The sequence below is a fragment of the Mirounga leonina genome, unplaced genomic scaffold (assembly GCF_011800145.1).
Source record: "Mirounga leonina isolate KUSES-001 unplaced genomic scaffold, KU_Mleo_1.0 Mir_115, whole genome shotgun sequence".
In the NCBI taxonomy this organism is placed as follows: Eukaryota; Metazoa; Chordata; class Mammalia; order Carnivora; family Phocidae; genus Mirounga; species Mirounga leonina.
The window spans coordinates 86,504,536-86,520,139 of NW_023270268.1; the positions used below are offsets into that span (position 1 = coordinate 86,504,536).

The 15,604-nt window shown below is 34.8% G+C and overlaps 1 protein-coding gene across 2 annotated transcripts in view; it reads left to right on the forward strand.

Moving 5' to 3' along the window:
* ZNF148 (zinc finger protein 148) overlaps positions 1-15,604 on the forward strand; it is a 119,912-nt gene that overhangs the window by 38,230 nt on the left and 66,078 nt on the right. For both annotated transcript variants that reach the window (XM_034999979.1, XM_034999980.1), the window contains exons 2-3: positions 503-638; positions 10,989-11,337. In XM_034999979.1, the coding sequence (XP_034855870.1) occupies positions 11,005-11,337 (333 nt within the window). In that variant the 5' untranslated portion in view covers positions 503-638; positions 10,989-11,004. The remainder of the gene's footprint in view (positions 1-502; positions 639-10,988; positions 11,338-15,604) is intronic.

The window sequence follows — 15,604 nt, forward strand, 5'->3', positions numbered from 1 at the left end:
ATCACATATCTCTAAAGCTGTAGACTCCAGATTTAGTCAAATTATTCTTTAAAAAAATTTTTTTAAAAGATTAATTTAGAGAGAGAGCGAGAGAGCATGGGTGTGTGCATGAGTGGGGGGAGGGGCAGAGGGCGAGAGAAGCAGATTCCTCGCTGACTGTGGAGCCCGATGCAGGGCTCGATCCCAGGACCCCGAGATCATGACCTGAGCTGAAATCAAGAGTTGGCCACTTATCTGACTGAGCGACCCAGGTGCCCCTAGGCAAATTATTTTTTATAAGGCCAGGGTTATTTCACAGTTACTACTTACCACTATTTTATCTTCCTGGTTTCAGACTTAAAAGCAAGTCATTGTACTGGTCATTCAGGCATAGCTTCCTATTTGCAAAGAATGATCACTTGATTATTCATACCAGTTTCCATGTTGTATTTGTACAGTATCTTTTCCCTTCATAAGTAATGTTTTTGTTGTGTGTTTTTCTTTTCTTTTTTTTTTTTTGTAGGACTTGGATGGCATAAGTGATTAAAGTGGTGTTGAGGGTCTCTGAAGCTTACGAAAGGTAGAAACTCAACCATGATTTCTTTTTCAACTCTACAGCATTCCCTTCCTTGAAGTCTTCATTTTTACCTTAGTCTCAGGTAACGTCAACACTTGTTTTTCATAATCATGAATAAATTAATATTTTCAAATATGAAACCATTTTTGGGTGATAGAATTTCATGTTGATTTTTGTATTATAGTTTGTTTTGATGTTTGTATCTGTTAGAAACTTAGGATTTTAATCTTTTTTCTTGAGAAAACAGTGTTAAGAGAAAACTGAGGAGTAATAATATTTTATATTTTAAGTTTAGCACAGAAAAATATGGGTAGCTTATTATGTAATCTTAAGTGAAATTTAAGTGGGAAGATGTTTTTCTCTTTTAACCCTTTTTTCAGCAGGGTATTGTATTTTTTACCCACTTATCATTAACACATACAAACCCATGTTACATTTTTCAGAATTTCTATGGAAACTGTTTTCATACGTGGGAAAACTAGTTAAACCTGTTAATCAAATTTAATGGTGTTTGGCATATAATTTATAAAATATGAAAAAAACATACTAGTTACTGTACTTTGTATGTACTGTATGTTTGCCTAATCATTTATATTAGAGATATTCGTTAAAATATAGACGTGGCCATGGTGGCAGAGGCTTTAAAGGTAGAAATACATTATTTGAAAAGTCCATGTAAACAGTCTTGAGATTTTATAGAGGCTCTAGAATCATCATACCCTGGACATCTTTGTCTTGCTCTGCTGTTCTTAACAGGTGGCTTCTCCCTTGTGGTCCCAGTAGGTTACCATTATGTCTGTCAACAGGAAGAAGGAAGGACATTTTCCTTCCCTTTAAGAGGAGTTATGTATATCATTTCTACTTATATTCCAGTGGTTATAACATTGTCACATGACCACAATCAGCTGTAAAGGAGGCTGGGAAATGAGTCTTACCTAGGTAGCCATGTGTCTCACTTAATATTTTATTATTAGGCAAGAAGGAGAGAACCGATTGGTGGGGGGAGAAGGGGGAATTTGTTGTTTGTTATATTAGGGTTTGTGTCAGATTTACTTTCCATTAACTAGTTTGGATTAGCATTAAAATACAATTTTTATTATCCAAGACATTAACTCTTGGCCTGGGACATACTTTGGAAATTGTGCTTATTTGCATTCTGAGACAGTTCAAGTTTTGTGACTAGTCATCTTGTTTTTTTTTTTTTTTTTTTTTTTTTTTTGACTAAACACTGCTGGTCTTGATAAGATAGAATAAGGTATTAGAAGTTAGAATTGACTTGAGATAATTCCTCATTTTGTTTCACTGCCATTAGGGTGAAATGATTTGTCTATTATTATTATTTTTTTAAATTTTGTTTATTTATTTGACAGAGACACAGCAAGAGAGGGAACATAAGCAGAGGGAGTGGGAGAGGGAGAAGCAGGCTTCCCACTGAGCAGGGAGCCCGACTGGGGGCTCGATCCCAGGACTCTGGGATCATGACCTGAGCTGAAGGCAGACCCTTAACAACTGAGCCACCCGGGCGTCCCTGTCTATTATTTTAGACTCTAAAACAATTGGGTGGGGGCCTTGGATGGGAGGATCTTTCCAGATACACATAGAGCTAAAAGATCTGTAACTAGCTCCTTCTAATTCTAAAGAGTCTGTTATTCTAAATGTTTAGATAAGATCAGAACAACTTAATCTCAGGGACATTATACACTTCAAATAGTTCTTTTTAGATGGAAAGTATGTCATCATACATTGTATTTTATGGTTCTTGTCCTGTTGTAAATACTGTATTTTGAAACAAGTATCAAATATTATATATTCTATTATAGAATTTATTAAAGGGTTAGAAACTAGTTGTCAGTTTTCCACCATATTTTATGTCAACATATTTTAACCTTGGTACCCTTTTTAAGAGACTTGAATAACAGTTTTGATAAATTTATGTACTTGTATACAGCATTTATAGTAGTCCTGTTGACTTAAGTTTTATTACTGAATAGTGTAAGACATTATGGGTGTTTTTGGTATTGAAGGTGAAATTACATCCTTAGTTCTGTACTGAACAAATAGGGTTTGTATTATTAAAGTGAGAGCATTTATCTAAGTTTAAAAAATGTTGATATTAATAGTTAGCAGTTCTCTGTTCTGAAACAAGTTTTGGTTACTCTGTAGTACATATTAAAAATAACTTAGGTGTTTAATGTTCATAGTGTATAGGGAAGTTTGTTTTAAGAAGTGTTTTTGATGCTCCTTTTATTATACAAGACTGTAGAAAATTCATAGTTTCCTCACAGAATAAGTATTTTTAACATTAATGTTTGAATTGTTGATATTGGCATAAGATGTGATGTATGAAACAACTAGATCCAGCAGAATGTAGGGTTCTGTTTTGTTTGGATCTTTTTTTTTTTTTATCCCCCTCCCCCTTTTTCAATATAAATTACAGCTGTTTCTTAAACAGTATGAGTTGCCAAAAATTTGATGTTTTAATATTTATAGATACCACTATTTTCTTGTTGTCCCATTGTTTTGGAAGACTTTGGTGTTGAGTATTTGGAATACAGAATATGCTTAGATTCTGCTTTATTTGAGGGGGATGCAGGCATATAGAGATGCCTGTTAATTTTGACTTAATATTTACAAATTTTCTGTGGTTAAAAAAGGGTCAGATGTTTTTCTTGTTATATTGTATAAAATGATGGATCTTAGCCTATACTTTCTCTTATTTAATGTCTTTAACTGTTGCTAGCAATGATCAGAAAGACCATTTTGTCCAGTTGCCATCATTATAAATGATGCTCCTATTGGAATGTTTTGAATTAGTAGTAATTTAAAAATCATCAAGGAGCGTAGTTTACAAGATATACTTTATAGGTGCAAAATGGTAGTTATACAAAGGTATATCTGAAGGGGTTTCTGAATGTGGAATATGTCTAGACAAGAAGTAGACTTTGTTTTTAAATTAGCGATGAAGCATTGTTTGCATAGATAAAACTATTCTTTTGAAGGATGAAAGAGAATAGGAAACTTCTTAAGAATTACCAGTGGCAAATTAATTCCATATTGATCATGGTTTGCTTTGTCTAACCAGTTGATCTTGAGGCTGACTGATATTTGTGTTTCCAATGCTGATATTTTTTAAGGTGTAATTTCTTACTCGTACATGGGTTAGAAATGTTAATATCCAAATTAATATAACTGGCATCCTCCAGACAACAAGGAGTTTGCTGAAAATGCTTTGGGTCAGAAGTAATTTGTAAAACCTAGCTTTTCTGTTTCAGAATAGGTTCCTTTGAGTACTTTTCTTCTACATTCAGGTGAGGTTTATAGGTTGAATGGATTCTGGTACAAGGCAGGGTATTGTTGATTTGGGAGAATATTTTGAGTTGGAAATTATTCTTTTTATAGAAAAGAATGATGTTTAATTCTTAAGCTTGCCCACTATAATCTGTTTTGACTCATAATGTTGGAACCTCTACATTGTTCAATAAAAGTTGGTGGAAAATAATATACAACCAAACTAAATAAATAAAACAGAAAAGCAGTATCTTTAAGTGAGAAATATTTCTTTCATGTTTGAATGCAAGATTTAATTAAAGGTGATAAAGTGGCAGATGAATATTTGTGTACGTTCTGAAGGGGAACTAGGTGCTTTCAAAAATTTTGGAGGATTACGGCAGAAGTCTTCCAGATCTGTTTTCACCTTAAAATGTAGAGCCCTCTTTTCTTTGATACAGGTATATCTTTAGAACCACTCCTATATTAGCCACATTTAGGATTATTTTGTTTGATTTCCAAGTGAAAATGGTGAGGTAAAAGAGGAAGGGAGTTTCCTGAAGTAACTTGGTAAAGGTTTGAAGAAAGAATGGAAGGATTAAGACCGTGTATGTAAGCCTATGAAAAAAAGAATAACAGGAGAAATTTACTAAGGTGTGAGTAATGGGTGGAAGTGGGAAAATAGCAAATGTAGGAAGTGTCCATTCCTTCCAAAGGAGAAAAAGGGATTTTGTGTCACAGAGTTCTCCTGTGGTACCATGTGGTGGGAGTAGCCAGCTAAGTAGACTTGGATTGCTTTACCAAGCCAAGCAGTGGTGACAGAGTGGCCTCAGAGTAGGTGAGTGAGAAGAGGAGGAGTTCTGTGAGTTCTTAATGTGTTCAGATCCTTTTTCAAGATGGGAAGGTTTAGTATAGTGAGGCAAAAAGTGCACTAAACCAGCTAAGCCCATTTTGAAATCCCTCCTAGTGTACCTCATAGCTATGACTTGGGGTAAACCCCAGTTTCTTTATCTGTTAAATGGGGATATACTGTTATTGTCTTGAGTGTTACTATATGTGTTAAGTGATGTAACATATATAAATGTACCCAGCAGTGTCTTACAGCTAGTAGGTCCTCAACACATATTAGTTGTTCTTCCTCTCCAGGTTATGATAATCTCTGAACTTTATAATATAGACCCAAACCTATTAATAAATTTGGAAAGATATTTTCCTTATTAATTGCATAGAACTCCCTTAAAAAAATCAGTGGGCACTTTAAGTGCCTTGTAGAGTTGATTAAAAATGAGTAGTAGTGGCCAGCTTGTCCATATGTTATGCTTCTGTCAACTTTGTCTTCTGAAAGCAAGCCCAAACAGTCCCCTCAGTTTAGAAATAATTAACACAAATGCTTGTATTAAAAGCGCATGTGTTTAATTCCTTATTGAAAACCCTGACTCAAAGCTTATTTACTCCATTTCATCTTATAAATCTATAAAGCTTACTTTTTAATTGCTTGCACACATTTGATTAGAAGCATTAAATTAGAAGGTGATGACAAGGAGAGTCAGCTGTCCCTTCTGGAAGACAGGAGAAAGTGATGGCTAATAATTTATGTTCTCTTTGAGTAGAGCATTGCCATTAGGCTTAAATGACTAGGGGTTACCTAACTGGCCACAATTTGAATTACTTTTACACAGCTGAACCAAACATTTTTCAGTAGGAAAGGCTGGTAAGAAGTGTGTGGGAATCATTGAATGGAGCAGGAAACTGTATTGTGGCCCCCTAAATATCCCTGTTGCTGTACCTGTCAGCTTTTTTGACAGAGAGAGATGGAGATGAGGGAAGAATAAAGCTTGGAAAGGGGGAAAAGAATGCAGTTTGAAGTAATCTGCTAAAGGGAGATTTAGGAGAAATTGCCCCGAGGTGGGCTGGCTTCTTCCTTCTTTTCACTCTTTTGCTATGTTCTAGTTTTTAATGATTTGTGTTCTGGGTAACTCTAAATTTCAGAAGAAAGAGAGCTATCCCTTTAGCTGAATTAGCCCTAGGACATCATTGTCCATCTTGTCTCAGCTTTTTTTTTTTTTTAAAGATTTTATTTATTTGAGAGAGAGAGAATGAGAGACAGAGAGCATGAGAGGCAGGAGGGTCAGAGGGAGAAGCAGACTCCCTGCCGAGCAGGGAGTCCGATGCGGGACTTGATCCAGGGACTCCAGGATCATGATCTGAGCCGAAGGCAGTCGCTTAACCAACTGAGCCACCCAGGTGCCCATCTTGTCTCAGCTCTTAACAGCTGTGATGTTTTAAACTCTGTCAGCTGCCCAGGGTCCCTTACAAAAGAATGTGTTGTCATAAGGAACTCAGGGTGACTGGTTGCTTATTACTCCACCTAGCCCTTCTTTTTCCCCAGTTGGACAGAGGCTACTGGGAACACAAATTAATTGTTTATTTCTTTTTTTCTTCTAAAGCAGGCTCTCGTGTAAGTGACATGATTTAAAGGAACTATTATTTCTTTCTTCCTCTCTGCTGTGTAATATCCCTAACACCTGAATTTCCATTAATTGTATAGATGTTTGGGTCAAAAAGCATTAGTTTGCTTTTTGACATTAACAGGAAGAGACATTTAACTATTTGCATTTTACTTTATTTTTTTAAAGATTTTATTTATTTGACAGAGCACAAGCAGAGGGAGAGGGAGAAGCAGGCTCCCTGCTGAGCAAGGAGCCCATTGTGAGACTTGATCCCAGGACCTTGGGATCATGACCTGGGCCAAAGGCCGCCGCTTAACTGACTGAGTCACCCAGGCTTCCCTAACTATTCACATTTTAACATGGATTGATTATATCAGTTTCCTTTCTTTACTCCTGGCTGATCCTCCTTGGAAATAACTGAAACTAGAGAAGGGAAGTAGCCTATGTTAACTCTTGAGCATAGGACCTTTTGTTGTATTCGGGCTGTTGAATGTGCTGTGAAACACACGGGAGCTTTGACTGAGACCATGCAGGAGTTAGAAGGGGGAAAGTTAAAGATGATAAGTGCATGTTAAGAGAGTTTCAAGGACAATAAAAAATGGTCTTTCCTTATCATTTTTCGTGTAGCTTTGTCCTTTTTCCTTTTACTATATAGGCTTGGTGAAATTAATTTTATTGTTTGAGAACCTTATCTAATTTCTTGTCCAGCTTACTCTGCCCAGTTACTTGTTGAGATGTATGATACAAGTATGGCTCACTTTATTTGTCTGTGTATCTTCCTCTTGATTTTTTTCATGTAATGTATCTCTGAGAACTTCTCACCTGGCACGTACAGCGGCCTCATTCCTTTTAATGACTGTGTGTATTCCATTGTATGGTTGAATCATAATTAATTGAACAAGTCTTCTATCAGTGGATGCTTAGGTTGTTTCCAGTCTTTTCCCACTAAAGGGTTGTACCAGACATCCTTGTACGTACATCTTTGGTTAATTTTAATGAATTACTTTATAGGATTGTGTATATTCTTAGCAGTGAGGTTGCTGGGTCAAGGGTGCATGCAGTTTTCATTTTGATATTTCCAAGGCTTGCTTTAAACCCTTGTCAGAGCGGTGTTCACAGATACTGAAATCTGTATCTTGGTATTTTCTGGTATTTCAGGGAAGTTGTCTCAAAACAATTTCTCAGCTAGCCAATAACTCAAAATGTATGGATTAATTTGGGGTCATAGGAATAAAACCATACCTAAAAAAAAGGAAGAGAGATTCCTTTTTCTGTGTCTATGGCCTGTTTTCAAGCAAATTTTCAAAGAGGTCATATTTGTCTTACATTTAGTCTTTCCACTTCCTTTTCCATTTACTCCGTATGTATTGAGGTGTGTTAACTTCCTGTTCCAAGTCCCTCACCCTGGCACTTAATGTAAGCCTACCTTTTCTCCAAAATAGTCTCTATCCCTAGAATATTTTGACTTCCTCAGTACTTACTGTTTTAGCCTCACGTTAGGGATAAGGTTAGTAAAAATTATATTTTAATGTTTGTTTTCATATGTACATTTTATGTTAACAGTATTTTAGAGGTATAGTTTTAAATTGTATGCATATATTAGGATATACTATTTTAAGAAAATGATGAGATGCATGATCAAAAACAGTGGAGTTGGAGTTGGGGACCATTGCTTTAGGGAAATGTAGACCCTGTGTTGGGTTAACAAGTCAGCTTCAACTTTGGCTACTTTTTCTTTAAGTTTTGTCCTAGGTCAGTTTCTTTAAGTTGCCCTTTTAATGACTTCTACATCTCCCATATTCTTTAAAAGCTCCCCAGTTTTTTGTGTTTTATTTTTAATAACGATATAACAGCAGCTGTAGCAGCAATGAAAAATTGCAATAAAGGATGGCTTTGTGTAGACATAATTCCCTTTTAAATTAGGGGCTTTCCACATTCTTTAAGAAAACAGTAAATAGAAGAATATAATTGATTTGGTATGAACCTCCAAAGAAATGGCCAGAATAAGCAAATTTTAGCCCTGTAAGACTTAGGTCTCACTTACTTGTGGGATAGTTGATTTTCTAAGAAATGTGATAAATAGAATATTAGAAGAGAACAGTTATTTGGCAGTTTATTTAGAATCTTTGTCCTGTAGATTTTTTAAAAAGATTTTATTTATTTGTGAGAGAGAGAGAGCAAGCATGAGCGGGGGAGGGGGGCGAAGCAGACTCTCCACTGAGCAGAGAGCCTGATGTGGGTGGGGCTTGATCCAAGTTTGCTACTAAAGATTTTGAAAAGTAAAATCCGATTCTGGGTCCTTTGTTTTATGTGTTCTACACTGATAATACCTGGTACCAGGGAAGATAAGATTAGCAAGTATGAATTATATTTTTTGTGTTTTTTAACTTTGCTGTTTGTGTTTTTTTGAACTGTTCATTTAAGTACAAGTTTCTCAGTAAATGATAACCTTAGTAAATGAAAGAGTATTTAAATTTCGGTAGTGTGTTTGTTTGAATGTAACTGATCATTTATTTTACCTACTTGATTGATTTGGGAAGAGGTAACCAAACTGAAACATAGTTAATGCATTTACTACTTGTGGACCCTTCCCTTTGGGTAGGTTATGTATGTTAATTTTACACAGTCTTGAAATCTATTTTGAAAAACTTTGTACAAGTGCTTCCACCCTCTTTGAGATGAAATTTCTTTGATTTCATGATTGTTATGTTAGTTCCTAGAGTAACACAGTGGAATTTGAATTTATAACAAAGTTAGAAGGGCAGATTTAATATTGCCTGTCTTTTCTAAACAATGGAGTAAATAAGGTAATGTAATTATTTGATAGCATGTAGTTCTTATAACCTATTAAAGTTAATCATGCGCTGTTATTTAAGATTATATTAGTAATGGAAGTTTCACTTTTATTTCATTTTAACGCATTTAAAAACGTAAAAAATAAAATTTTATTATAGTAAGTTTTCAAATTAGAGATAAATATAAATATGGAGAAATGTAATTTAACCACCCAGTGGTAATGTTAATATTGTTAGCATTTTAGAAATCTGTACATTCAGACACACATTTCCTTTAATATATTGGGATATTCCCCCACATTTTCAGGTATTTTTCAAGAATATTTTTATTACTGCATACATTCTTTTTTGAGCTTCCAACAAACTTACTGAAGTATAATAACTGACAGAAACATGCACATATTGCAGATAAACAACTTGAAAACTTTACAAAGTGAGTACACCTGCGCAGTCAGCATTCAACTCAAGAAAAAATACTGCCAGCACCCGGACACCTCCCATTTCATACCTGTTATAAGCAGCAACCCCCACAGGGTAGCCACTATTCTATTTTATTTTTAAGAAAAACTGTGAGATATAATTTACATATAATAAAATTCACCCATTTTCAGTGTTCAATTCAGGGATTTTTAGTAAATTTACTGAGTTGTACAGCCATCAGTATAGTTTAAAACATATGTATGAATATATTTTAACCAGCTTTGTTTTATTGAATACATAGTGTATTACCATTTTTTTGTTAATGTAAACTTTACTCTGGTGATTTTTTATATATAACTTTCTATGCATTTTGTTTCATCGGGATAGGTTTCTTAAAGTATAATCACCAGTTCAAAGAATATGTGCATTTTTATGGCTTTTGTTGATACATAGTACCAGATTACATTTGAAAATAATTGAGCTGGGCGCCTGGGTGGCTCAGTTGGTTAAGCAACTGCCTTCGGCTCAGGTCATGATCCTGGAGTCCCTGGATCGAGTCCCTGGATCGAGTCCCGCATCGGGCTCCCTGCTCAGCAGGGAGTCTGCTTCTCCCTCTGACCCTCCCCCCTCTCATGTACTCGCTCTGTCTCATTCTCTCTCTCTCAAATAAATAAATAAAATCTTTAAAAAAAAAAAAAGAAAAAAAAGAAAATAATTGAGCTAATTTATTTTCCTATTGTTAGTAAATGAGTGTCTTTTTTTTTTTTTTTAACCTACCTCAACATTGGATGTATTTTTTTTTTTAAAGAGTCATACCAGTTTGGTGGATGAAATATAGTAGCTCTGTTTTAATGCTCATTTCTTTATTACTGTAAGTGACTATTCATTTTATATATATATATATTTTTTTTAGATATTTATTTATTTATTTATTTGACAGAGAGAGAAAGCACAAGTAGGCAGAGAGGCAGGCAGAGGGAGAGGGAGAAGCAGGCTCTCCACTGAGCAGGGAGCCCGATGTGGGGCTCGATCCCAGGACTCTGGGATCACGACCCGAGCCGAAGGCAGCCGCTCAACTGACTGATCCACCCAGGCGCCCCTCATTTTATATATTTTATATATGTAGTGATTTGCCTGATAGTGGTTTGTCAATTTATTTCTTAATGCACCTTTTTTATTTTTAAGACATTTTAATATATTACAAGATACGAATCCTTTGTTACAAATACTTTCCCCCAGTTTGCTTTATGTCATACTCATTTTTCATAATGAAATAGATTAAGATTTTATGCCTTAATGCCAAAAATGAAAATTTGTATTTTACTCTACTAGCCTTTGGAAACTTATCTTGGTAATTTTAAAATTGGAGATGATAATGAATTACATGAATAAAATTTTTCTGTTAAAGTGTGTACCTTTCATAATTGAAATTTTAAAAAGTATCAAGTAGACATATAAAACTAATTCATTATGCTTTGTTGCCAAACTTGGTCTTTCTAGGCAGTTATACTTAAGCATGAACATTGACGACAAACTGGAAGGATTATTTCTTAAATGTGGCGGCATAGACGAAATGCAGTCTTCCAGGGCAATGGTTGTAATGGGTGGAGTGTCTGGCCAGTCTACCGTGTCTGGGGAACTGCAGGAGTCGGTACTTCAAGACCGGAGTATGCCTCACCAGGAGATCCTTGCTGCAGATGAAGTGTTACAAGAAAGTGAAATGAGACAACAGGATATGATATCACATGATGAACTCATGGTCCATGAGGAGACAGTAAAAAATGATGAAGAGCAGATGGAAACACATGAAAGACTTCCTCAAGGACTACAGTATGCACTTAATGTCCCTGTAAGTAATTCCTTTATAAGATTAATATAACTTATAGTTAGAAACATAATTTTGTGTTAAGTAATACTTCAAGTCATTGAGGAAATTTTAGAAATTGTTTAAAGGCTTAAATAGTTCAAATGGGTGTTCTTGAATTGATATGCTGAATGTTGACAGAAATCACATTTGAAAAAGCAAAATTAAGTTTTTGTATTATATACATTTTAGAAACTTATCTTTTCCAGGATAAAATTTATTTCTCTGTCAGGATTACTGTGTATTAAATTTTAAGTGCTTCACTTTTAAAGATTTTGTTTTAACTTCTGGGTTTCCTTGAGGAGTAGAAAGATTGAATCTTGAGCATAACTAGAAAAAGATCAGACACTTTTGAGGGATTTTTCCTTCAAATTCTGTAACTTGGCAATTCCTGGTGCCTGTATTTTTTTCACTATCTTTTTAAAAGGTATATCAGCTCTTTAGTTTTTCCTTTTTATCTTAGATGTCGTGGTTTAATCACCTAAAGTATTATTTTGTGGGCATCCATAACTTTTTTGCCTTCTTGTGTTTTTATTTTTACCTGATGACCAGCAAAATCATAACCATAGTGTAATCTTCTTCTATTCTTTCTGTGATATTAAACCTGGATTTCTTTCAGTATATCTAATATACTGTGCTTTTTCTTTGCTTCAGAACCTTCATATATCCTGGTTATAATATTCCCCTCAGCCATACCCCCTCCCTGTTTTTTATCTAGTTAGTGGTTCATCATTATCATCAGCCTTCCCCTTCTATTTAGTCCAGGTTGAGTTCCTACAATAGGGACTTGTGGTTACTTGTTCAGTGTCTGTCTCTCTCATAGATTATAGGCTCTATGAGAGCATGAATTTTGTCTTATGTTCCATTGTATCCCCGGTATTGGCACATTGTGTGAATGAATGAATAATACTTATAGTTGTGTTCTAATACATGTGCTCACCAACTTTTATCTAGCCCATTGCAATAGCCTTGTCTTTTTTTAGCCTGTTCATGTGATGGATTATATGAATTGATTTTTGAATGGTGAACCACCCTTATATACCTACAATACATCCCACTTGGTTGTGGTGTATAATTCTTACTATGTATCGTTGGATTCAATTTGCTAATAAGTTGTTGAGGACTTTTGTATCTCTGTTCATGATACATATTGGTCTAGTTTTCTTGTAATACCTTCACATCTGATTTTGATATTAGAGTAATCCTGGTCTCGTAGAATGATCTAGGAGTATTCCTTTGCTTCTGACTTCTGGAAGAGACTGTAGAGAATTGGTATAATTTCTTCCATAAATGTATGATAGAATTCACCAGTGAGTACTTATGGTCTGCTACTTTATTTTTTGGAAGGTTATTAATTACTGACTCAATTTCCTTAATAGATGTAGGCCTGTTCAGATTGTTTATTTCTTTTGTGTGAGTTTTTACAGATTGTGTCTTTTAAGGAATTGGTCGCATTTCATCTAGATTATCAAATTTGTGAGCCTAGAGTTGTTCATAATATTCCTTTGTTATCCTTTTAATGTCCATTGTTGTTCAGCAGGTCTCTAGAACTGTTTCATCTTTCAAAACTGAATCTCTATGCCTATTGGACAACAATTCTCTGTTTTTCTCCAGACCCCAGTAGAGGCTTACTGATTTTACTGCTATTTTAAAAGAGTCAACTTTTGATTTTCTCTGTTGATTTCTAGTTTTCAATTTCACTGATTTCTGGTCTAATTTTTATGATTTCTTCTGTTATTTTGGATGAATTTTCTCTTGTTTTCTAGTTTTCTAAGGGGGAAGATTAGATGATTGATTTTAGATCTTTTCTAATATATGCATTCGATGCTATAAATTTCCCTCTAAGCACTGCTTTTACTGGATCCCACAGATTTTGATAAATTATATTTTTATTTTCATTCAATTCAGTATATCTTTTAATTTCTCCTCAGATTTCTTCTTTGATCCACATGTTATTTAGAAGTGTGTTGTTTAATCTCCAAGTGTTTGGGGATCTTGCAGCTATTTTCCTGTTATTAATTTCCAGATTAATTCTGTTGTGGTCTGAGAGCATATATCATATAATTTCTGTTCTTTCAAATTTGTTAAGGTGTGTTTTATGGCTCTGAAAGTGGTCTGTGAGTGCTCCATGTGAGCTTGAGAAGATTGCGTGTTTTCCTCTTGATGAAGTGGTCTATAGATTGCATTAGCCTTTTTAATAGGACTGACTGTCCTGTAAATATAGATTGACTTGTCCAATCTATATTTCATATAGTTTCTATAGTGATCTTTCTGAATGAGTTTTATATTTCTCACTCCCCTACGAAAACTTCTTCAGAGGTTCCTGTTGCTAAACAGCTAAAACACAGCCTAATGCAGAGGCAGAAAGAGCCTACATAATCAAAATCAGATCTCTTCTAACAACCCCTTAGACAGTAGTTCAACAGCTTCCCTCCCCCGTTTATACATGAAGTGTATCATATTACTTTATTTGCCCAGCTCCACTATGATTTTTTCTATTACTTCTGTATATGTTCTATACACTTGTAATATTCTTTGATTGGCAATCTACTTGTTTTTACTTCTCAGCTGAAAAGATTTCTCTTGTTTGATTTTCATTGTGATAACTAACATTTTGCATTTTTTTGCTTACAAGTCTATCAGGTCCCTTTTCCGGATCCTGCCTTCAACCTTTGTGTTCTCAATACCTGGGCTGTAGTAGGCAGTCCAATATTTTTTGAGTGAAAAAAACGTTTGTGTGTGTGTGTGTATATATATATATATATATATTTTTTTTTTTTTTTGAGGAAAATGTATGTGTATGTGTAAAGTGAATGCTCTCAGATGCTAAATTTAAAGTTCAGAGTTTAGACAACTGCATAGACTTGTATAACCCACAACCCATCAAGATACAGAATATTTCTGTCATCCTAGAAGGTTTCTATGTGTTTCTTCCTGATCAGTCCCTTTGAGAACTTTATGTAAATAGAATCATATGTAACTCTTGTGTGGGGCTTCTTTTGCTTAGCACAATGTTTTTGGTTTATCCATATTGGTTGAATGTATACATAAGTAGTTCATTCTTTTTTGTTGTTGGTTAATATTCTGTTGTGTTATTGTCCTAAAATCTGTTTATTCATTTCCCCTTTTACGGTCATGTTATCTCTAGTTTTCAACCTTTATGGATAAACCTGCTATGAGCTATGAACATTCTTTTTTTTTTTTTTTTTTTAAGATTTTATTTATTTATTTGAGAGAGAGAGAGAATGAGAGAGAGCACATGAGAGGGGGGAGGGTCAGACGGAGAAGCAGACTCCCTGCCGAGCAGGGAGCCCGATGCGGGACTCGATCCAGGGACTCCAGAATCATGACCTGAGCCGAAGGCAGTTGCTTAACCAACTGAGCCACCCAGGCGCCCAATTCTTGTACAAGTTTTTTTTCATTTCTTTTGGGTACTTCTTTATACAAGTTAAGCCATTTCTCTTGGGTTCTCATTTTATTTGATTGAGCTAGTGTCTATCTTTGCATCAGTATTACACTGTCTTGATTGCTGAATCTTGTATAGTAAATCTTGAAGTCAGGTAATATGGTCTTCCGATTTTGTTATTTTTCTTGCAAGACTGTTGTGACCATTTGAGGTTGTTTGTATTTTCATATAAAATACAGAATCAGCCTTTCAGTTTTTATAAAGAGAACCAGCTGGGATTTTATTGGAATTATATTAGTTCTACATATTGACTTGATAAAAATCAACATCTAAACAATAGTGGCTTCTAATCCATGAACATGATATATTGCTATATTTGTGTAGGTTTTCTATAATTTATCTTAGCCTTGTTCTTTTCAGTGTAGAGTTATTGGAAATATTTTAAGTTTATCCCTAAGTATTTCGTGTTTTGGATGTAATTGTAAATGGTATTTTGAAAAATTTCAATGTTTAATTGTTCATGACTAGTATATAGAAATGTAGTTGATTCTTTTTATATTGACCATGTGTCCTCTGACTGTTATGTATACATAAAAGTTCTAGTAGTTATTTTGTCGATTCCTTAAGTTTATTCACAGTCATATTGTCTGATCATATTGTTCATGCATTTTACATTTTCCTTTCCAGTATATATCTCTCCCTGCCCCCATGCCCCCACCCCCCACGGTATATATCTCTTCTTTTTCTTGTCTTATTGTATTGACTGGGGCCTTCAGTACAATGATGAATAGAGGTGGTAAGAGTAGACATCTTTGCTGTGTTCCTGATCTTTAGGGGACTCATTTA